Source organism: Schistocerca gregaria, chromosome 7 (assembly GCF_023897955.1).
Source record: "Schistocerca gregaria isolate iqSchGreg1 chromosome 7, iqSchGreg1.2, whole genome shotgun sequence".
NCBI classification, from domain to species: Eukaryota; Metazoa; Arthropoda; class Insecta; order Orthoptera; family Acrididae; genus Schistocerca; species Schistocerca gregaria.
The window spans coordinates 548350637-548376031 of NC_064926.1; the positions used below are offsets into that span (position 1 = coordinate 548350637).

The 25395-nt window shown below is 44.7% G+C and overlaps 1 protein-coding gene and 1 non-coding gene across 2 annotated transcripts in view; one reads left to right on the forward strand and one right to left on the reverse strand.

The window, feature by feature from the left end:
- LOC126282082 (hemocyte protein-glutamine gamma-glutamyltransferase-like) overlaps positions 1-25395 on the reverse strand; it is a 359269-nt gene that overhangs the window by 214598 nt on the left and 119276 nt on the right. The window contains exons 6-7 of the mRNA XM_049981538.1: positions 21302-21476; positions 6836-7096 (exon numbers count right to left, since the gene is read on the reverse strand). Coding sequence (XP_049837495.1) covers positions 6836-7096; positions 21302-21476 — 436 coding nt within the window. The remainder of the gene's footprint in view (positions 1-6835; positions 7097-21301; positions 21477-25395) is intronic.
- Trnas-cga (transfer RNA serine (anticodon CGA)) lies at positions 21969-22043 on the forward strand. Its single transcript has one exon. It is a non-coding gene; the product is annotated as a tRNA-Ser (tRNA).

Below are 25395 nucleotides of genomic sequence, written 5' to 3' on the forward strand. Positions count from 1 at the left end.
AATGCTAAATAAGCCACGTTTGTATAGTTTTATCTCTGAAACAGATGAAGATAACAATCAAAAAATTTTAGAGGTAATTTATCTGTTGTTTATGTCTACAGTAGCAGAAGTAAGAGATAAGATACAAAAGAACCCAATTCATATATTTTTTTAAATTATGTCAGTTTTTATTGTGATATACTTGTACACGTATGCCCCTAGGTACATACCTATTCAAAACACTTCCATGATTGTGCTTCGGTAGGTACAGAACATTGTAATAAAACGGGTCACAAATTATCGAGTAGCTATCGCAAGCAGTTTTTGATGTATAGGTACATAAAGTACAAAAGAAGTCTTCTTCAGAAAATCGCGCTTTAAATTTACAATGATAAAAGCTGACTCATATTTTTAAATTAGGGCTTAAAAGCACCCAGCAGCTTGATCAGCATCATCTTGTTATCCGCCCTCCTTCTCTAAAGCATCTTCCGCGTCGTTGACCTTGCTTCTTTTGTGGCGAACTCGGCTGCAACCTGGGCCGCGACATATCTCGACTCGGTCTTATAATTTCGACTTCCTTATAGTACGACAGCCTAGTGTCACGTTAAGATGGGCCAGAAATCTTATGATCCCCATTTGTCTATCATTAAGGGGAGCTTTACTATTTGGTCCGAAAAAAGCAAGTTCTTTGAGATTTTTTTTTCTCAGGATGTTTTATAGATATCAATGACAAATTTGGTGAAACTGTTTACTGATATTTTTTCTGCAAACCGGAATTTTTTCGACCGGAAATGTCGAAGAGCAAAGGTCAAAGTGCCGTTGGAACGAAACAAAATTTAGATGTAGACCTCCACGCGCGGTATATCTCAGGTCAGCTGGCTCGTCTGAAATCAAAATTGAGTTGACGTTAGCGAAGTATATAAGATTCTTTAGGAGTTGTAGCTCGCTTAAGTTATTTGGACCATTGGAAACAAAATGGCGGCCGTTTCAAAAAATAGGGTTTCTTTCATCGAATTTCCGACTTCGTCGGCCAAGTAAAAATATTTACAGTTGATGGATCGGAATTAAAAGTGGTACAACTCTTAGACAATTAAGTTAGCTTCATCGGAAACAAAGAATCTCATGCCAATCGGTTCAGTAGATTTGAAGTTACCATACCGTGCGATAAAAAAAAACGTCATTTCGAGTAAAACGCGTTTGAAGTTTTGACTACATATAAAGGCTATAATATGCAACGTACGTTCAATCTCCTATTCCGCTTCCATAAACTAGTCCTCCCTCTTCCTCATAGCGGGCGTTCTGCTCGATCTGGGCCATCCTGCGCTGCTCCAGAGCCGCTCGTACGGCCGGTGACAAGCGGTTTTGGGCCGCTTGAATCCGGTGATCGTCCGAATGCTTGGCGAACTGCGTCGAATAGAGTCCCAGGGTGACGTCCATCGTTGTCATGGTCTTCAGAATTGCTGAATACCCTTCGTTGAAGCTGCTCACTGCCAGGAAAGTGGCAATCTCTACAGTCTTCGCACCAGAATGCAAATGCTTGGGGGCTCACTTCCAAACACACGCGTTCAAACTTTCGTTTGAATTTTGTGTTTCCTCCCAAGCACTGGTACAATAACTCGTCCTCCGAAAGAAAAAAAAAAACTGGTGCGTGAGAAAGGCCGATTTCAGGCAGGTGCATTTTTTTGTTCAACCACGAATAACAAACATTTCCGTTCCGTATTCGGAAAAACCGTTTCATGATGGATTTTAAACACTTTTATGGATCCAAAAATGCACTTTAAAACAATCGATTTTTTTAACCAAAAGATAGTAAACTTCCCCTTAAATGTTAATACAGCGTCACTAACTCCTCATGTCACTGTATTTAACCCTATAAACACATTTTTGGGCAGTCTCTAGATAGTATTACTGAAAGGCTCATTGGGAGTCTGAATCCGCCCATGTAGACAGTTTCAGAGGAGGTCCGAGTGAGCTAGGATCCTATAAATTCTCTTGCTCTGTTCTATAACCGCCTTAGGAACAGAGTTCTTCTGCTCAAAATGCATCCACGAAACTTCAGCCTTCCGGTATTTACACCATGATTCAAGTCCAGATGGGGAAAATGAACGCCTAGGACCTAACCAGGACTGATGCCCGATTTAGATTTGTAATGTGACACTTAAGCAGTTATCTTCTGAGACACACGTGCGTTGTTGAGAATGTCGCAGGAAAAAGCGTACATTTCGTGGGATCACTTGTGCTGGCATCCATGTATTACTGACAGTAACAGTTGTTGTTTGTCTCTACGTGATTGTGTACACACACGAGTTGTTCTATTAAACACGCTAAAATATAATGTATGCGTTGATAGCGAAGAAATGAATAAAGATCCATGAAGTTTTCAATCAGTGAAAATCAGTCAGATACCGGCAAAGAACGATGGCAGGCCACGGCAGCAGCCATGAGGTTTCGCTCTTTCGAATGGAAAGTGGAACTTCAATGGGATTCACAACTTTCAGGACGTCAGATGGCTCCGAAAGCGGCATTAAAAAAAAAAAAAAAAAAAAAAAAAAAAGTTCAAATATGTGTGAAATCTTAGGGGACTTAAATGCTAAGGTCATCAGTCCCTAAGCTTACACACTACTCAACCTAAATGATCCTAAGGACAAACGCACACACCCATGCCCGAGGGAGGACTCGAACCTCCGCCGGGACCAGCCAGCGCCATCAAGTGTCACCTTGTTGTGATGCCCTTGAATGTCGTTTCTGGGCGTAGATTCCTGACCCTGTTTGTTGCTCATGAGACCCTTCAAAAGTCTCTGGAAATTTGTCAGTATCGTTTTGATGCACTCTGTATGCAGGATGTTTCGAAGTCTTTGCCCAAACAAACGTCTAGACAAAATTTTCACTGCCGTGGAACGACGTTACTGAACTATCAGTCTACTACCTAGCTGTGCTGCATCTGGATTGTTTGTATCTACCACAGTAAATTGATGGACTGATTTTCAGCAAGAAAACTGTAAGAGAGAGTGTTTCTAAGCGGAGAAAGATATTTTAGAATCAAATCGGGAACTTTAATTTTTCTGAGCCTACCCCACTCCCCCCTCCCCCTCCCCTATCGTACGAAGTAGACGACGGGTTGCAAGCAATGCAAGAGCGCCTTAGTACTGCCACATCTGTGGGGTGTAACTCATACAAAAGAACGCCTAGAGCTGATACAAATAGTTTGGTGTATATCCATCCCTTCAGGGTGAAGGGGGGGGGGGGGGAGGGTGGCAGCGGCGACCATAATTCACTCCATAAGCAGCGCCACTCCGATATACGTCATTGTAGAAGCATCGTTCGCTATGTTCAGAAATTATATGTGTAAAGATATGGGAGAAAATGAGTGTATGTCGAGCTTGGAGTATTGAGATAGCATAAGAAGGTAACTCAGGTAAGAGTCTCTGTCTTCGGCTGTTTGAGATGTTGTACCCTACGCGTGCGAGATTTACTAGCATCCGAGATCCTGGGTATACCGACTGCCGTTCACTCCTAAATATGCCTGTGGACTACCATACATGTGTAGTCCTGTGACAAGCATATGCTCAGAAGAGGGATGCGCATAAACGCTCAGTGATCACTTACCACACACGTTGAAAACTTTCACCTGCACATGAGACTGTTTATAAATATTGGGGGCAGTCGTTTGAAGTACCGGAATTGGTCAGAATTTGAGGTCTCTTCTGAGCCGCTCTGACCACATTGGGAGCTTTGACACCTGACGTGGTATGTGGGCAACCCAACCTTTCGTATGAAGTTAATGGATGGATAATGGCAGTACTAATATGTGAGGCGGTTAACATCTAATATTCTTTGGCAGTGACTCACCAGATCCAAGGAAAGAATCATCACCAACAAGAGTATTGTAGCATCAACACAAGGAAACAGACTGTGGACCTCGGAAAAGAGGGAAGCTTGGGTTCTAACACACCGGCGACAATGACGTCATTGCAGACGAAGCATTAGTTCAGACTCTAGAATGATGAAGAAGAAGAGCAGTCGCATGTCTGTCAAAGCAAACACCCAATTTTCGCCTATAGCAATTTCGAGCAACCACGGAAAATCCTAAATCTGGACGGTCAGTTCAGGATTTCAATCCATATTCGCCCCAGTACAAGTTCATTGTCATCAAACTGTGTCACATTACTCAGCGAGAAACTGCGGTACACTGTGCTCTATTGTGGGTAGGTCTGGCCAAAATCAATATTGGATTCAAACATATTGTACGGATGCCTGTGGAACACCACCTGCCCAAGGTTTCGTGCGAGCACAGGTTGGCCGTTCTATTACAGTCATCTGGAGTCTAAAGCTGCTCCTTTATGGTGATTCTGAACCGTCATAAGTTAGATTTTTTTTGGGATGCTCAAAAACCGACAGATTGATGTAAGCCCGAAGGACAATGATGCTTCGTTTGTTACAAGCTATACAGCTTTGAGCTGCATCTTAGAAACTATGAACGCCCATTCAAAATAAGTTTAAAAAGTATTAAAATATATGGAGTGAACAGTAGTCGTACCGTTCTCTGTCCTACATTGCATGAAGACTACTCCTACCACTCGACTACTGATCGAGCTGGTGTTTTAATCGACGAAGCTTCCTGGCATATTCAGATGGTGTGCCCGATCGGGACTCCAACCCACGACCTTTCCCGATTGCGGGGCAGTGCTGTTCCGGCTTAGCTACCCAAGCATAATTCGCGACTCGTCCTCGCAGCTTTACTTCAGCGAGTACAACATCTCCAACCTTACTAACTCCACAGAAATTCTCCTGCGAAATTTGCAGGACTGACACTACTAGAAGAGAGGAGATTGACGAGACATAGCGTTGCCACAGCCTGAGCAATGTTTACAAAATGAATTTTTCACTTTGCAAAGGAGTGTGCGCTGATGCAATTCAGGAAACATGCCTAGGCTGTGACCAAGCCGTGTCCGGAGTATAATTTCCTCCAGCAGTTACAGTCCTGCAAGTTTTGCAGATTTTCTGAGATTTTTCGAAGGTAAGGGATGAGGCGCTGGTGGAAGTAAATCTGTGAGGACTGGTCGTGAATCGTGCTGGGGTAACTATGTCGGTAGAACAATTTCCCGCGAAAGGTAAATGTCAGTAATTCGAGTACATACAAGCTACAAGAAGTGAATATCAGACACTACTGGCCATTAAAATTACTACACCAAGAAGAAATGCAGATGATAAATGAGTATTCATTGGACAAATATATTACACTAGAACTGACATGTAATTACATTTGGAAGCAATTTGGGTGCATAGATCCTGAGAAATCAGAATCCAGAACAACCACCTCTGGCTGTAATAACGGCCTTGATACGCCTGGGCAATGAGTCAAACAGAGCTTGAATGGCGTCTTCAGGTACAACTGCCTATGCAGCCTTAACACGATACCACAGTTCATCAAGAGCAGTGACTGGCGTATTGTAACGAGCCAGTTGCTCGGCCACCATTAACCAGACGTTTTCAATTGGTGAGAGATCTGGAGAATGTGCTGGCCAGGGCAGCAGTGGAACATTTTCTGTATCCAGAAAGGCCCGTACAGGACCTGCAACATGCGGTCGTGCATTATCCTGCGGAAATGTAGGGTTTCGCATGGATCAAATGAAGGGTAGAGTCACGGGTCGTAACACATCTGAAATATAACACCCACTGTTCAAAGTGCCATCAATGCGAACAAGAGGTGACCGAACTTGTAACCAATAGCATCCCATACCATCACGCCGGGTGATACGCCAATATGGCGATGACGAATACACGCTTGCAATGTGCGTTCACTACGATGTCGCCAAACAGGTATGCGACCATCATGATGCTGTAAACAGAACGTGGAATCATCCGAAAAAATGGCGTTTTTCCAATGGTGCACCCAGGTTCGTCGTTGAGTACACCATCGAAGGCGCTCCTGTCTGTGGTGCAGCGGCACGGGTAACCACAGCCATGGTCTCCGAGCTGATAGTCCATGCTGCTGCAAACGTCTTCGAACTGTTCGTGCAGATGGTTGTTGTCTTGTAAACGTCCCCATCTGTTGACTCAGGGATCGAACGTGGCTGCACGATCCGTTATAGCCATGCAGATAAGATGCCTGTCATCTCGATTGTTAGTGATACGAGGCCGTTGGGATCCAGCACGGCGTTCCGTATTACCCTCCTGAACCCACCGATTCCATATTCTGCTAACAGTCATTGGATCTCGAACAACGCGAGCAGCAATGTCACGATTCGATAAACCGCGTTCGCGATATGCTACAATCCGACCTTTATCAAAGTAGGAAACTTGATGGTACGCATTTCTCCTCCTTTCACGAGGCATCACAACAACGTCTCACCAGGCAACGCCGGTCAACTGCTGTTTATGTATGAGAAATCGGTTGGAAACTTTCCTCATGTCAGAACGTTTTAGGTGTCGGCACCGGCGCCAACCTTGCGTGAATGCTCTGAAAAGCTAATCATTTGCATATCACAGCATCTTCTTCCTGTCGGTTACATTTCGCGTCTATAGCATGTCATCTTCGTAGTTTAGTAATTTTTATGCACAGTAGTGTAAAAACAGAATAAAAGATTGATTATTCCCGGGAAGAAGTAAGTATCGCCTTACATTGTCAAGTTTTTCCAGCAAGGTGATAGGTCTACGATGGAAGATAATTGTCTTAGCAATTGGAACCGGCAACTTAGACAACAATTAAAGATAGTTACAAATAACATTAGTATTGTTTATTAGACATTTGACTGAGTAAGAGCTATTACTCAAATATCCTGTTACGCTGAAGAGTTACACACGTTACGGCTCTTAAAATGTGTGGGTTGACCGAGTACTCTTGCGGGGTACTCACCAGTGCTGAGTTCCTGCGGGGTGGGGTCGATCGCCTGCCAGCCGCCGTAGCCCCTGGGCAGGTCCGGGCGAGCCATCCACACGTCGGTCCACACGTGGTAGTTCCACACCGAGTCCATGTCGAAGTTGGGGTTGTTGGGGTCTTCGTCCATCTCGTTGTTCTCCGCGTCGTAGTAGCGGTCGACGGTGAGCGACTCGTTGGCGTCGTGCGCGGACACCAGGTTGGACACGACTCGCGCCGGCATGCCGAGGGCGCGGCACACTGAGTAACAGCACAGGGACACTGTGAGCGCGTGACGCGCCAGCGGCCGCCGCGCGCCCTCCGGGCGTTCGCAGCAAGTGCCGGGAGATCAAAAGGCAGTACAAATTTGAAAACGTAGCAAACCACGGAGAAATGTAGGTAGAGAGGTAAAAATTGACACACACGCTTGGAATGACATGGGGTTTTAATAGAACAAAAAAAAAAAAAGAGTTCACAATAGGTCCGGCAGATGGCGCTGGAGAGCAAAACGTCAGTGACTGCGCATCACAGTCGTGTATAAAAGGAGCTGTAATGAGAGAGAGAATTAGGTGCGCCAGCAGTCGCAGCATGTTGACGTTACCTGAAAATACGCTTTAAGTGAAGCTCTATTATCAGGAAGGGGAATGTGCTAGTTCAGCGTTACGATCTTATCGTCATAGATAGGGGATTCGAACGGGTAAAGGTCCGTGGACAAATGCAGCTGTGGTGAGAATGATTTCCAAATTCGAAGCCACGGGTTGTTTAGACGATAGACCGCGTAGTGGCCGACCGAGCAGATGGCGTAAGGCTGCTGAGACAGTTCATGAAGGAATGGAGACTATACCGGGTTTGTCTTCTCACGGGGAAGTCAGCGCTCGTGCAGTTGCACGTCGCAGCGGCATTCCATACACTACTGTTTGGTTGGCACTGAGTAGTACCATCCGCTGCTATCCGTACAAAATCCATCGGCATCATGAACTGTTACCTGACCATTTGGTGAAGTGGAGGGCATTCGCGGTGTGGGCGTTTCAAAAGATGGCGGAAGATGACGATTGGTTGAGTAACGTTTTGTGGACCAACGAAGCTCTTTTCACGCTCCGAGGGTCTGTTAACGCCCACAACTGCAGAATTTGGGCTACCGAAAATCCTAGAACTATCATGGAAACTCCATTGCACGACGAGAAAGTTGGATTTACCACATCTACCGTTATCGGGCCATTTTTTTTCGAGGTAATGCGTCATTGTGGTTTTGTAACTACTACCGTGACGGGTGAGAGGTACGCCGATATCTTACAGAATCGCATCATCCCCAGCCTGGCTGATAAACACCAGCTGGAACGTACGATATTTATGCATGATGGCGCTCTACCCCACATTGCTAGACGCGTGAATGATCACTTGCTCGCGTCGTTTGGTGATGATCGTGTGCTCAGCCGCCACTTTCGTCATGCTTAGCCTTCCAGGTCCCAGACCTCAGCCCGTGCGATTATTGGCATTGGGGTCACCTGAAGTCGCAAGTGTATCGTGATCGACCGACATCTCTAGGGTTTCTGAATGACAACATTCGAAGCCAGTGCCTCACCATAACTCCGGACATGCTTTACAGTGCTGTTCACAACATTATTCCTCGACTACAGCGATTGTTGAGGAATGATGGTGGCCATATTGAGCATTTCCTGTAAAGAACATCACCTTTGCTTTGTCATACTTTGTTACGCTAATTATTGCTATTCTGATCAGACGAAGCGCCATCTGTCGGACATTTTTTGAGCTTTTGTACTTTTTTGGTTCTAATAAAACCCCATGTTATTCCAAGCATGTGAGTAAATTTTTACCTCTCTATCTACATTATTACGTGATTTATTCAGTTTTCAAATTTATACTGACTTTTTGATCACCCGGTAGATTACGTGGTGAATCACAAGTGCGAGGATGGTTGTATAAGGAAGGTAGCAAGAAGTCTGACGTGTGTACAAAAATACTGCGCGAAATAAGCTCCATGTCTAGATAGAAGAGACTGTCAATGATTTCGAACGCCGCCGGTAGGCTTTGACGGATACACAATCGGAGATGGACACGTGAAATGTAATAAGGTCTTTGCGTATAAAATGAAGTAGCTAGCAGCCATTCGTCGCCAACTAATGGCAGTTTATGGAGCGAGTGTGATATCACGAAAGCAGGTATCGATTTCGTGCCAGGAGACGGATAAGGCAAACAGATATGTTATAGGAGGAAAAATGTGGGCGCCCAAGCACGACCGCCTCGGATCATAACCGTGCTCCGAGTCGAAGGGTTGATTCAAACCGATCGTCGAATTCATCTGAGGTTGACTGCAGACTACTAAACTAGCTGACTGACAATCTAGTGGAGATGTTGCACAACACACTGGACTACTGGAAAATGTGTTGGCGCTGGGTGCCGCAGAAGATGTTAGGTGAGAGTAAAGATCAGCGAATGGGATTGGGTCTCCTGGCGAGGGGGGGGGGGGGGGGGGGGGAGGGGGGGTATTGCGGCGTGCTCCTCCCGTCGTGAGCCGAGCGCCTACATGTCGGCCACCTACACAACAGACCCGTCAGGCGAGTCTCGGACAGAGTAGGGGACGACCTATTGACCGCTTAGCAGAGTCCACATCTGACAACGAACGATCGTAATATCTGAAAACTCTGATGAGTATGGGCTACCTTCTCACACAATCAGTGTCTTCTCTTTTTGTTTATAAAGACAGTCGCCTGCATAAAGTGACTCAGTTTTCTTAAAAGGATAGGAAAAAATCTCTACGACTCATATTTTCATTTATCTGTCTCAGTTACTATTACATTTAAGAAGCTGTGTGAATTGACTACATAAATAAACCTAGATTACTTATCATTCTACTTCTTAAACAATTGTTGTAGAAGTAGTTGACGGACTGAACTTTCAAATGTGTAAATAAGCATTTTTGTATTTTCCGTGTACACTTATGTATTCTGTGTAAAAATGTGTTCTCGATGGCTAAATAAAGTACAGACTCTGGAGGCCAAATAAAACAAAAACAAAAAGCAGAGTCGAGGTCACATCCGCAGCCTCCAGGAGGCATCAGGTACGCCGCTAGAGGTCGCGACGTACTTTATACGTAAACACGTGACTAAGAATAACGACTGAGTTATTCTGCCAAGCGCAGCCCATTTAAGGCCGCGCACGGACCACAGAAAGCAATATTCACCGAGTAAGCTGTAGCGCATGGTCCCGAGAGCAACAGCTCTTCCACAATAAGGGACTCACTACATTGCGGTGCATCCAGGAAGGCGCGTCGCAGTCCACCACTGGCTACTGCACCAAGTCTTCCTCCCGAGGCAACCGCAAGGCTCCCGACCATTACCAGCTGACGTACGGTCTATGACGCCATATCAACAATTTGGATGTGTTATTAATACTGGTTCTTAACTATGGCTACACCTAACTCTAAATCCTTTCACCCATTATGGGCCTTGACTATCTGTGATCGGTGTACTGTGAGTTGCTGTTGACGAAGATGATGGGGGTGATCATCGAAAGCTCGAGGTTTTACCCTGAAATGATGCCACGAAAATCTCGAGAATGTTTTATACAACATTACCATTGCGAAGGAGTTCGTTTTCATCAGTGATTGGTGATCAAATGGTTCAAATGGCTCTGAGCACTACGGGACTTAACATCTGAGGTCATCAGTCCCATAGAACTTAGAACTACTTAAACCTAACTAACCTATGGACATCACACACATCCATGCCCGAGGCAAGATTCGAACCTGCGACCGTAGCGGTCAGTGATTGGTGTTTAAGTCCAGCAACTGACCTACTTGTTACTATTCAGGACTATATTGACTGTGGGCAGCCTAATTGCTTTCGGTTTAAGCACTTTTTAATATCGGCCTTCCGCCAGAACTAATTAGTTGGTGTAGTAACTGTTGCTATTAATAGAACTCCGCTTATGCCAACGGTTATTTTGTTGTCCGGGCGTCGATCCAGAAATTATTTGTTCTTCCTGTAATTCTACCTTCAGCCAAAGTATTGTTTCTTAGTTAGGCATTCAGCCCGCAGCTCACCTTCACCGGAAAGGTTCTTGCGTTTACTTGCAGGATATAAACTTTGTGTTTTTTGCGTCGAGAATCGTTCTTGCCCGCTGGTCGCAGATGCAGCACAGAAGATGAAACATAGTTGCATCCTGTGGCACTCAAGATAAACAAAGTATTAATATCAAGGAGCCCTCCCATCAAAAAAATGATCAAAATATCGGTGTCCGGGTGAAAATTATGACCACAGTCTTTTGAGACATGCAGGTTGACTGATACTACGAAATTCTCGAAAATCGGAACCTGCCCTGGAGAATGGAGGATTACGGCTTCGGAATAAACGTCAAGAAAACATAGTAACTAAACGTAGAACTCAGACTAACGGCACCGTCATAACGGAGAACCAGCTAGTCCGCGAAACTATGAAGTTTAAATGCTCTTTTTATAAGTTCAGATGACGAGGCGATCGTACATTATCGAGCAGGAACTAATACTGTCGGTGTCAAGAAAGTACCCAACTGAAACTTCATAGTCCCGTGATTCTGGCAGAGCCTCTAAAAGACTCAAAATGTTCATCAGCGCAAAAACATATGAAGAAGTGCCGCGTGGAGTAGGAAAGATAATTCTGTGCGGTACTGACCCATGAGTGCCACAAGGCTGTACCAGATGAGAAACGAACGTGTAAGGGATGAGGCGTCGTTTTCCTTATCTGTGTAGTCAGCATGCCTGAGTGCGATGTGGAGGAGCCGGGTACGATTTCCGGAACTGCCACGCAGTTATCCCTGGTGGGAGGACTGGAACCCTGTGCACTCGGCCACTTTATGCCACCTGGGGAGCTACTTAGCCAAGTGGTAGCGGCACCACGTCAGCACTAGCCAATGTATATACACTAATTATTCCCCAAAGTATTGTGTGCGACGTCCAAAAAGTAAAGATTGTGTGAGCGTTTGAAGGCGAACATTCGCGGCACGCCTCGGCGTTAGAAAGTTTCCCGCCCACGCTCCCTTTGTTGCGTCTGTGAGACATTTAGGACTCATTCTAATGGTGCAATGTTTAGCAATGTCTCGAACACATAGTAGACTTTTCTCATGTGCGCCCCCTGGTAGACGCTCAGTCAGCTGTTCCGTGGCTGAGTTCCAGGGAAGCGTCCTGGGACCTCTGCTGTTCCTGATCTGTATAAATGACCTGGGTGACAATCTGAGCAGTTCTCTTAGGTTGTTCACAGATGATGCTGTAATTTACCGTCTAGTAAGGTCATCCGAAGACCAGTATCAGTTGCAAAGCGATTTAGGAAAGGTTGCTGTATGATGTGGCAGGTGGCAGTTGACGCTAAATAACGAAAAGTGTGAGGTGATCCACATAAGTTCCAAAATAAATCCGTTGGAATTCGATTACTCGATAAATAGTACAACTTGCAAGGCTGTCAATTCAACTAAGTACCTGCGTGTTAAAATTACGAACAATTCAATTGGAAAGACCATATAGATAATATTGTGGGGAAGGCGAGCCAAAGGTTGCGTTTCATTAGCAGGACACTTAGAAGATGCAACAAGTCCACTAAAGAGACAGCTTACACTACACTCGTTCGTCTTCTGTTAGAATATTGCTGCGCGGTGTGGGATCCTTATCAGGTGGGATTGACGGAGGACAACGAAAGGGTGCAAAAAAGGGCAGCTCGTTTTGTATTATCACGTAAAAGGGCAGAGAGTGTGGCAGATATGATACGCGAGTTGGGATGGAAGTCATTAAAGCAAAGACGTTTTTCGTCGTGGCGAAATCTATTTACGAAATAACAGTCACCAACTTTCTCTTTCGAATGCGAAAATATTTTGTTGAACCCAACCTACATAGGTAGGAATGATCATCAAAATAAAATAAGAGAAATCAGAGCTCGAACAGGAAGGTTTAAGTGTTCGTTTATCCCGCGCGCTGTTAGGGAGTGGAATGGTAGGGATGTAGTATGATTGTGGTTCGATGAACCCTCTGCCAAGCACTTAAATGTGAATTGCAGAGTAATCATGTAGATGTAGATGAGTTATCATCAGTCGGCGTCATTCCGAAAAGGGTGGTTTTACTGTTCGGCGTAAAGTGAAAATCAATTTTGTTTGATATTTTTCACATGTAATGCACGTGGCAAATGCCATTCAAATCAAAGTCAGCGATGAAACGCACCGATTCTATGAGGATAGAGACGCCAGTGGCGAAGCGTTTAGCGACGAGATGGACTTTGAGGTCGAGAATGACGGCTTATCAGGTCAAAGCAGCAGAGACCGGACATCTTCTATACGGGGCGACAGTTATTATGGACCAGGCATCGATGATATCCCGTAAGGTTCAACCTTTGTCCTTTTTTTTACACGATAAATACGTGTCAAACATCAAAGAAGTCTTTCTCAAACCCATAGTTTTCGGCATGGTTGTCGTCACCCACGCTACAATTTTCATTCGATTTTAATTATTTTTGGCCGCCCTTGAAACAAATTGAATTCTCCTCATTTCACCGTAACCGATTTTTTGTTATGTTGTTAGTATTTATCTCGGCCAAAAAGAAGGGCTTAAAAATGGCTATATGTTTAATTTCGCTTTTTTTGCCGATTCTTTTTTCGGTGAACTAAAATTACGAGTACATCTGTAAAGATGAGGGTGATATGTTAAATTCATGTTTCGAATAACCACAACCGGAGTTACAATGGCAATCGTCGATCTAGCTCCTTTCAGAGCTGCCTCGGGAAAATCCCAGTTACACAGTAAAGATATTAATATATACTAAGATGGTATCTGTCCGAAAGAACAGATACCATCGGTGATCATGCAGCTCCTTAGAATGAAATTAGAGTGAAATGAACAGCCTTAGCTGCTTACAGGCGTTGACATATGTCAACGGGAACAGATGAAAATGTGTGCCCCGACCGGGACTCGAACCTGGGATCTCCTGCTTACGTAGCAGACGCTCTACCCATCTTTTTTTTTTTTACAATATCTTTTCAAAACGTAAAACATAAAAGTTAGCTAATATTCCGCAACGTCCTTCTTTTTTTAATTTTATTTATTTAGTTTTTTGTTACATGTGTAAGGAAAAAAAAACTTAGAAGAGGAGGAGAAAAGAGAAGTGAAATAAAATAGGAATACTTTCGCGCCATGCTCCACTTTGGCGCGCCATCAGAACAAAATGCATTCTATCATTGACCATTAAAGGGGAACGTGGGATCGTACAGTCTTGGCTGGCACAGTACGTTGAGATTCCAGCTTTGAGGCGGGTTGGTGAAAATACTCTGTAAATAGTTCGCGAAAGTGGCCCGATAGTATCGATGTCGGCGAAGGGTGTGGTGATGTACTTGGAGGCGTGTCCATAAGTCCGCCGGATCGACGATGTCGTCCCGGAAGAGCTGGTTGACAGCCATGCCACTGATCCATGTGATGGCGTGCCACTTAGCTGGTGGAAAGTAGGTCGTGTCGGGATATATCATCATAGTAGGAGAAACGTGATGTGGTGGTACTCGGAGGTAGAAAGCCAGAATCTTCTGTACGAGGGTCCAGACAGCTGCAGCTGGCCCACACTCAACACGATGTAAATCTGTATCTTCGACATTGCACTTCAGGCACAGGGGTGAGTCCACCAGTGCGATACGATTCAGTTTCTGTTTTGTAGTATACTTGCCGTTGACGAGAAGGTACTACATAGAGGTGGTGTCAGTGGTGTGATATGGTTGGTGGATCGTTTTCCAAACTGTAGGCCATGAAACCAGGGGGTGACGCGTTTGGACGGGGTTGCGGGGTGGAGACTTTCGGAGAAGGCGGTAGATGTCGCAGGTGGTCGTCTTCCTGGTCCTGGGGAGCTCGGTGCACATGTAGCTGTACTCCAAAAAGAAACGGCCGATGTGCGCCAAAGACGTCGGTGGGCGTCTCGAAGCAGGTGCGAGCTCGGTGGTCAACATTCCAGTAAAACTAGCACTTTGGCTTTTGCATAACCGGAGCACAGTATTGGTGTAAAGTGCCGTAGTCCTGGCTCTCACATTAACCAGGTCGAGGCCACCATCCCGCTTCGGTAAGGTGAGAGCTTCATACTGGACTTTGAAGATGTGTCCAGAACAAATAAAATAGCCGAAAGCCGCCTGTAATCTGGCCGCCATTGTCGCAGTGATGGGCAGAATCTGCGCTATATGGGGTATCCCGACTGCCAGATGGGTATTGACGAAGGCGACTCTCTGGCATATATTCAGCGGGCGTAGTATGTGATTTTGTATGTTGGCCCAGATGCGTTGCAGTAGCGCCCGAAAATTGATCGCTGAGATGCGGCGAATGTCTCGCATGTACACCAATCCGAGACAACGAAGAGTGTCCACCAGTTGAAATGGGACTACGCTGTCTGCGGGAAGTCCATCTGAGCCACCGAGGACACAGAGGATAGTGCGACTGGAGGGATTTATCTCTGGCACGCCTCCCGTAGAACCCACATTCTCAACGTATTGTCCCGCACTACATTCGTAGTGCCCCCGCCCATTATACAGGGTGTCTCAGATCGATAGAGCGTCTGCCATGTAAGCAGGGGATCCCGGGTTCGAGTCCCGGTCGGGGCACACATTTTCATCTGTCCCCCTTGATGTATGTCAACGCCTGTAAGCAGCTAAGGGTGTTCATTTCATTGTAAGATATTAATATTTTTCAATAAAAAATACCAATGCTTTATTCACTGCAGCAAACCTCTTTTGTCTACTATATTCCAGTTTGGAGGAAAAAAGTTCCAGAATTTGAGCAATAGTTTCGCCCGTCAGCCTGTCGTTCCCCCGTAAGTGGCAGTCGTTCGTCGCCGTTTTATACAGGGCAGTGTAGAGCCGGCCAGTAACTGGGGATGGGGAAACACGACCGGTTAAGACCTGTACCGGTAATTTAGTTCTGCATAACCGGTATTTTCCGCTATTTGTTTGGTCTCGGTTACAACAGGTGTTTTTATTTTTTACTAAAAACCGGATTAAAAAACCACAGTATCAATTACCCGTAGCAGTAGCTCTAAAATTTTTCATTTTTAGTAAGCTCTTTTCAGAGAATGAGTAATTTTTAGTCGTAAAATTTGAATTGCTTTGAAGTATTGTAGAAAATTATTCTGATAAGAATACCGACAGAAGCGAGCAACATGGCATAAGAACTGGTACAGCATTTCTGACACACAACTGTGTCTGTTAGCACGTGGTGTGGCCTGTTAGGTGGTACACGTGTACATGCAGTGTGAAAGACTTGCCGAGCGTGGTCTACGTGGTAGTTTGGCACCGCCGTCGTCGGACGTCAGTCGTCTTAGAGAATGGCACTATACCTAGTCTGGAAGTGTTTAAGGAAGTGTCGTAAAATGATCCATTTACTTTAAAAAAAATTAAAATGGGACAAGCCACAACCGGCTTGTAATATAATACAAGAAGAAAACATAAACCTAACAGTTCACTTAGTTTACAATGAACATAAAAAGCAGCTGTTATGCTGTCTATGCCTGCATAGAATCTCTTTATCTGCTTGCAGCCCTAAAAAGCGGGCAAATGAACTCGAGAAAAAGAATTTTTCAACTACAATTTTCACCCTGTAGGACTGTCTATTCGTAATGTTCAGACGACAGTGAACTGTGGGCGTGCTAAGTTTTCTTTTATTTGCATATTTCGCTTCATATTTTGATGCTATGTATCTTGAAACTCAGAGAGTGAAAATGTTCCAAACTTCCTTCGATTTCTACGGTTAATACAAAAAGTAACAGGAATAAAAAACCGAAATTCGGTTACTTCATAAACAGGTTATTCTGAGCAGTTTTGATAGTCAGGTTAAACTGGAGATTATTTATTTTATTTATTTATTGCCAAATTATAGACCTGTTACCTGTATTTTTAAAACAGGTCGTACATCTTATAGTTTTTTTTGCAGTTTTCTTTTCTTTTGTTTTATCAACAACATTTACAGAGGATAATACTTTTGAAAATAGCAATAATTTCAGGCTGGAATATAAAGAATTTTTTTAAAAGAAGAACATAACAAGATGATAGGAAACAGGAGATATTTGTTAGTGCCGTCACCGATTGTGACTGACGGTGAATACCTCATCTACATCTACATCTACATGACTACTCTGCAATTCACATTTAAGTGCTTGGCAGAGGGTTCATCGAACCACAATCATACTATCTCTCTACTATTCCACTCCCGAACAGCGAGCGGGAAAAACGAACACCTAAACCTTTCTGTTCGAGCTCTGATTTCTCTTATTTTATTTTGATGATCATTCCTACCTATGTAGGTTGGGCTCAACAAAATATTTTCGCATTCGGAAGAGAAAGTTGGTGACTGAAATTTCGTAAAAAGGTCTCGCCGCGACGAAAAACGTATTTGCTTTAATGACTTCCATCCCAACTCGTGTATCATATCTGCCACACTCTCTCCCCTATAACGTGATAATACGAAACGAGCTGCCCTTTTTTGCACCATTTCGATGTCCTCCGTCAATCCCACCTGGTAAGGATTCCACACCGCGCAGCAATATTCTAACAGAGGACGAACGAGTGTAGTGTAAGCTGTCTCTTTAGTGGACTTGTTGCATCTGCTAAGTGTCCTGCCAATGAAACGCAACCTTTAGCTCCCCTTCCCGACAATATTATCTATGTGGTCCTTCCAACTGAAGTTGTTCGTAATTTTAACTCCCAGGTACTTAGTTGAATTGACAGCCTTGAGAATTGTACTATTTATCGAGTAATCGAATTCCAACCGATTTCTATTGGAACTCATGTGGATCATCTCACACTTTTCGTTATTTAGCGTCAACTGCCACCTGACACACCATACAGCAATATTTTCTAAATCGCTTTGCAACTGATACTGGTCTTCGGATGACCTTACTAGAAGGTAAATTACAGCATCATCTGCGAACAATCTAAGAGAACTGCTCAGATTGTCACCCAGGTCATTTATACAGATCAGGAACAGCAGAGGTCCCAGGACGCTTCCCTGGGGAACACCTGATATCACTTCAGTTTTACTCGATGATTTGCCGTCTATTACTACGAACTGCGACCTTCCTGACAGGAAATCACGAATCCAGTCGCACAACTGAGACGATATCCCATAGCTCCGCAGCTTGATTAGAAGTCGCTTGTGAGGAACGGTGTCAAAAGCTTTCCGGAAATCTAGAAATACGGAATCAACTTGATATCCCCTGTGAATAGCGGCCATTACTTCGTGCGAATAAAGAGCTAGCTGCGTTGCACAAGAGCGATGTTTTCTGAAGCCATGCTGATTACGTGTCAATAGATCGTTACCTTTGAGGTGATTCATAATGTTTGAATACAGTATATGCTCCAAAACCCTACTGCAAACCGACGTCAATGATATAGGTCTGTAGTTAAATGGATTACTCCTACTACCCTTCTTGAACACTGGTGCGACCTGCGCAATTTCCCAATCTTTAGGTACAGATCTATCGGTGAGCGAGCGGTTGTATATGAGTGCTAAGTAGGGAGCTATAGTATCAGCGCACTCTGAAAGGAACCTAATCGGTATACAATCTGGATCTGAAGACTTGCCCGTATCAAGCGATTTGAGTTGCTTCGCAACCCCTAAGGTATCTACTTCTAAGAAACTCATGCTAGCAGATGTTCGTGTTTCAAATTCTGGAATATTCCATTCGTCTTCCCTGGTGAAGGAATTTCGGAAAACTGCGTTCAATAACTCCGCTTTAGCGGCACAGTCGTCGATAACAGTACCATCGGCACTGCGCAGCGAAGGTATTGACTGCGTCTTGCCGCTTGTGTACTTTACATACGACCAGAATTTCTTCGGATTTTTCTACCAAATTTCGAGACAATGTTTCGTTGTGGAACCTATTAAAGGCATCTCGCATCGAAGTACGTGCCAAATTTCGCGCGTCTGTAAATTTTAGCCCATCTTCGGGATTTCGCGTTCTTCTGAACTTCGAATGCTTTTTCCGTTGCCTCTGCAACAGCGTTCGGACCTTTTTTGTGTACCACGGGGGATCCGTTCCATCTCTTACCAGTTTATGAGGTATGAATATCTCAATTGCTGTTGCTACTATATCTTTGAATTTGAGCCACATCTCGTCTACATTCGCATAGTCAGTTCGGAAGGAATAGAAATTATCTTTTAGGAAGGCTTCTAGTGACACTTTATCCGCTTTTTTTAAATAAAATTATTTTGCGTTTGTTTCTGATGGATTTGGAAGAAATGGTATTGAGCCTAGCTACAATGACCTTGTGATCACTAATTCCTGTATCAGTAATGATGCTCTCTATCAGCTCTGGATTGTTTGTGGCCAAGAGGTCAAGTGTGTTTTCGCAACCATTTACAATTCGCGTGGGTTCGTGGACTAACTGTTCGAAATAATTTTCGGAGAATGCATTTAGGACAATCTCGGAAGACGTTTTCTGCCTACCACCGGTTTTGAACAAGTATTTTTGCCAACATACCGAGGGTAGGTTGAAGTCCCTACCAACTATAACCGTATGAGTGGGGTATTTATTTGTTACGAGACTCAGACTTCCTCTGAACTGTTCCGCAACTGTATCATCGGAGTCTGGGGGTCGGTAGAAGGAGCCAATTATTAACTTAATTCGGCTGTTAAGTATATCCTCCACCCACACCAATTCGCACGGTGTGTCTGCTTCGACTTCACTACAAGATAAACCACTACTGACAGACACAAACACTCCACCACCAATTCTGCCTAATCTATATTTCCTGAACACCGTCTGAGACTTCGTAAAAATTTCTGCAGAACTTATTTCAGGCTTTAGCCAGCTTTCTGTACCTATAACGATATCAGCTTCTGTGCTTTCTATTAGCGCTTGAAGCTCAGGGACTTTTCCAGCGCAACTACAACAATTTACAACTATAATTCCGACTGTTCCTTGATCCAAGCACGTCCTGTAATTGCCAAGTACCCTTTGACATTGCAGCCCATCCCGCACTTTCCCGAGGCCTTCTAACCTAAAAAACCGCCCAGTCCACGCCACACAGCCTCCGCTACCCGTGTAGCCGCCAGCTGAGTGTAGTGAACCCCTGACCTCGGAATAGTTTCTTCGAGCTGTTGACCCCCAGTCACACACACACACACACACACACACACACACACACACACACACACAGACAGACAGACAGACAGACAGACAGAGACACACACACACACACACACACACACACACACACACACACACACACACAAATTGTTATTAGTAGAGAAATAGAATTTCTGATCTACGTATTGCTCATCCATTGTGTTAACTTCAGGTGCTCATCCGTGTACAGCATTTGTTGATTTCTTGGCGAGATCCCCAGCACCTTATGCTTATTGACTGTCACACCTGCTGCTCCTCCTTACTGTCACTATCGTCTCTGTCACTGTGGGCAGATTGTCACTTTGTGGAGTTTGTTGTTACGTTGCATAAACGCATCTCTACGTTTAATTGTGCCCATTGTTCTTCACTTCTTATTGCCGTGTAAACGAGTGTATCTATCTCTATTTCTATGTGGTCCAAATGTAGTGTATGTTTATTGTTCACGTACTGCACGCAGAAAAGTGGAGTGTGTTCTGGGGAGCCTTCTTTTCCACTTGTACCGGTACATGTAGGCCTCTGCCTCAGACTCACGCGGTGTAAGTGCGTGGGATAAGATCCATGTCGGTATAAGAAATGTACCATACCGCGGCTGGGATAGATATGTTTCATTCTCAACTGCTCCTTTCTGTCAGGGAGGAAGTCAGTCTACGTCCGTTGTCACTTACATCGCACTCACCATGATATGTATCCAAACGCCAACTGTATCGACACATCGGTTATTGTGTGTACCTTATCTAGTGTCCCCATTTTTAAGCATACCTTGCAGCTATGTATTTGATCGTGATATCTATGAGCCGGCCGGAGTGGCCGTGCGGTTCTAGGCGCTACAGTCTGGAACTGGGCGACCGCTACGGTCGCAGGTTCGAATCCTGCCTCGGGCATGGATGTGTGTGATGTCCTTAGGTTCGTTACGTTAATTAGTTCTAAGTTCTAGGCGACTGATGACCTCAGAAGTTAAGTCGCATAGTGCTCAGAGCCATTTGATATCTGTGCTACATATTCCGAGCATCACACACAGTGCATCCACTGAGGTGGTACCGAAGGCTCCAGAGAGCCTAAGTAGGACACTTCTCTGCCCTCGTCTGACTGATGCTTTGATGGTGACCAGGTTCAGTCTGTGTGCCCAGGTGTTAGTTGCGAAGCTGAGTACTGATTCCAAGAGCGCACATTGGTATGTCCGTATTATGGTAGAGGTAGTCTGTACTGTTTCGAATTTAGCCTCGCCAGTTTGTGTATTATTTTAAACTGGAGACGGAAGGAATCGATGTAACCGGAAACGGCTTGTTTGAGCGATAGCCGACAGCCCTGGCTGCCGTGCAACGCGGCGACCAGACTCACCGGTGGCGGCGACGCCGGCGAACACCCAGCACTGGCCGTACTTGACCTCGGCGCCGGTGTCCAGGTACTGCTGCATGATGGGCACCGAGCCCGTCCAGGCGGCCGGAGCAGTCCCGTCCTCGTAGTCGCCGTCCCAGCGGCCCTCCAGGATGCCGCGATCGTCGTTCGAGTTCACCTGCCGGCACAAACCACCACCACGCTCACCAAACACTGTGCGGCCTCGAATCAAAACAACTCGAGTAAGCGGGCAAATAACGCCGAAGGGACATCCGGTCAGCAAATACACGTAATATGCCCAGTGCAGATCAATTCGAAATACCTCTTATGTTGGCGGTACCAGAATGAGATTTTCACTCTGCAGTGGAGTGTGCGCTGATATGAAACTTCCTGGCAGATTAAAACTGTGTGCCCGACCGAGACTCGAACTCGGGACCTTTGCCTTTCGCGGGCAAGTGCTCTACCAACTGAGCTACACAAGCACGACTCACGGCCCGTCCTGACAGCTTTACTTCTGCCAGTACCTCGTCCCCCTACCTTCCAAACTTCACAGAAGCTCTCCTTCAGAAGTGCTAGTTCTGCTAGGTTCGCAGGAGAGCTTCTGTAAAGTTTGGAAGGTAGGAGACGAGGTACTGGCAGAAGTAAAGCTGTGAGGACGGGGCGTGAGTCGTGCTTGGATAGCTCAGTTGGTAGAGCACTTGCCCGCGAAAGGCAAAGGTCCCGAGTTCGAGTCTCGGTCCGGCACACAGTTTTAATCTGACAGAAAGTTTCATGTTGGCGGTACTAAGTCGAGAAGCTATTGTAAGCTAGACAGTTTGTCTCTAATCTAGAAGTATGAATCTTGGCGCTATGATCTCACATGAGTTAATTAGACAGCCTCCAAAACAATAAATTATGAATTCAGTGACTAGTAAATGAAACAAGAGACAGCTAATTCGGTTTTAGTACGATAAAGTGACTTACAAATTGTCTGACGATCAGTAGTAGTACTCAAGTACAACCTTGCCACAATGTGTAGGATAACACTCTCGTAAGCCGGCCGCAGTGGCCATACGGTTCTAGGTGCTCAGTCCAGAACCGTGCGACTCCTACGGTCGCAGGTTCGAATCCAGCCTCCGGCATGGATGTGTGTGATGTTCTTAGGTTAGTTAGGTTTAAGTAGTTCTACGTTCTATTATTCTTGCCACGTTCAGGTCCGTTACATTTCGATAAGGCCTTACTTCACCAGTATTCAAACATGTACTGTCTAAATGTCGGGTACATGCGGCTTAAGATACGGCACGACCCAGTACGAACCGTTGACCTCCTGCATGCTAACCCAGAATGCTATCCACTGCACCCATTGCCGTGTTGTTAGTAGCAAAGACGGGCAGGACTACACAAGGAAATGCGTTGCATCTTTGGCCAGAGATGGAACCAAACTGGTCATTTCATCTCATGTCTTTTGAAACTTAATAAAGGACAAAAATATAGGAGGCGTTAGTAACTGGCCTTCATACGTATCTATGCAGTGTTTGCTCGATTATTAAACACGGAGAACCGGCCACTGTGGCCGAGCGGTTCTACGCGCTTCAGTAGGGAACCGCGCTGCTCCTACGGTCGCAGGTTCGAATCCTGCCTCGGGCCTGGATGTGTGTGATGTCCTTAGGTTATTTAGGTTTAAGTAGTTGTAAGTCTAGAGGACTGATGACCTCTGATGTTAAGTCCCATAGTGCTTAGAGCCATTTGAACCATTTGAAAAATGGAGACACAGATCCTCTACATGCTCCTGCCAACTGTAAATGTTTTGAGTTCCTCTTTGTACACATTGCTACAACTGTCTCATGGCAACTCTTACCGACTTAAGTGTGGTTATTAGAGGTCAATATATTTATTGCCATTAGGTCTAACGTATAAGGGGCAGTCAAATGAAAAGGGGATACATGGAAAAAGTAATTGCCATAACCGTTAATAATTTTATCTCAGTGTGAGATAAGACGGTCAATGACTTCATGGAACCATGATTGTATCCTGGCGCGCACCTCATCACCGGAAGCAAATCGACGGTCACAAACGTCTTTCGTAAGTGCTCCAAAAATGTGGAAATTGGATCGGGAGAGGTAGGGTCTGTATGGAGGATTCCCAGCAAAGCTTCTGCAGCGCAGTCGAAACAACAGTCATGTCACCTCCTAAAACGTCTTGGTGGTATTTTTCATTGACTACAAAGGCCCGCCGCTCATTGACTTGCTGGTACATGGCATCACAACAACCGCACGTGCACGATTTTCAGAAACTGAAGCACGACATCAAGTCCCAGTGCCCTCTGCCTGTGCGAATTCCATACTTTGGAGCCCTGACGAAAGACATTCGTAACCACTGATTTGCTCCGAGCGAAGAGCTGCACGACTGGGTACAATCATGGTTCCACAGGCAAACGCAAATACTTTTCCACGAAGGAACTGACAGTCTTGTATGGGATAAGTGTATTAAAAGTTATGGTGATTACTTTTGAAATAATGAACAGCTTACTTACTTCTTTACCATCTGTACCGTTTTCATTTGATTGTTACTTTATTTATATTCATTACGGGTCGGATTGCAAGCTATGTGTTTTAGATAATTTTTGGACAACGTATTTAGAACTTTTTTGCAGAATGTCACCCATTATTTACGAAATTGTAATTAGGTCATTCGATTGTTGGATGATTGAAATACCATCCAGTAACGACAGTATTATTGATGAACATACGTGTTACCGAGATTGGGATTTTTCTCTTACATCTGGTGCGGGTCCTGTGGTCGATAGGAAAATACAGTTATCAGTCCGGGCATGAAGGCAAGGTACCAATAAGTTCGCTAAAGCTGCGAGCGAAATTGTGACTTTTGAAGGGGTTCATGTCTCGGGTTCTGTTAATTACAGAGGTAAGAGGCCATGTGTCGTGGATATTCCTTGTCCTAGGGACCATCTGTATACCTATCGGAATAACGGGCATACTGTAGCTATCCTACACTGCAGGGTTAAAATTTGAACATCACACGTATCCTCCAGCTCCGGCAAATTGAGCAGTTCGGCTGGTTCCCTTGCATTAAGTGTAGTGTACTGTGGACCGTATGTTTGTTACAAAAGCTCTATTTGTTCATAGGCGGTTCCTGAGAAAGCTCAGAAAAACCAAGGTTTTTGGGCACCAAAAGTACACGTTGTGGGGATGGCCAGTTACATAATGTCTGTTCATGGCAAATAGTGGAATTTTTTACCATATGGTCCTACGATGATGTCCTCGTGACACCTTGAAATTTTTTCGATATAATTATCCGTTATCCAGTGGTTCAAAGTCGACGTGCTTGTGACGTAAAATATGCACGTATCACACCGCCTGAGGCGTAAATGTAATTTTAAGTGACGTAGTAAACTCACGGAAATGGTTGCAGGGTTACTGCAAGGGGCTCTGAGATTACCAGCGTATGTTTTTAGTTAGTATTTTTTCACCAATAAAACTTCATGGAGCGCTTGTCTTCGTATAATGGGCACTTCACGCATGCAGAAATATGACTGCAGCGGTATTACAGTGAAATAAATACGCTAAAAAGTGTCTTAACATGCCACAAAAACATAAAATTATTGTTGAAAATTATGTAAAACTGGAAATACTGAAATTCAGTTAAATATTTCTAGTAACATTTTCACTCTTTTAAAAGATGTACATCATAAGTCGGGCGTCTTCGACGAATTGCGACCGATGGGCGAAGTATTCGAAAAAATGAAAGGCAAACAACTTTTTTGTTAAGCTTATATTACGCGTAGTTATTTGTTGTTTATAGGTATCAAAGTATATAAATGTGTCGAATTAAAGAAATAAATTATGAAAGTTTTGTTTTATCTACGCAGCGCACCATGCTGTTGCAGGGGAAAGAAGGGAACCTGTGGAAAAATACTCCTGTCGGAACACAAAAAAAGGCGAATATGTTTCTCTTTAAAACACTGACAGAAAAGTGGAGGAGCAGCTGCCACTGTCCTCAATTCGCGTTCGTCACCAGATATGTTGGTGTGCGAATATAGTTACGCTTTTTTGTGCCGAAAGAAAGCAACAGAGAGAGGAGGAGGAGGAGATTAGTGTTTA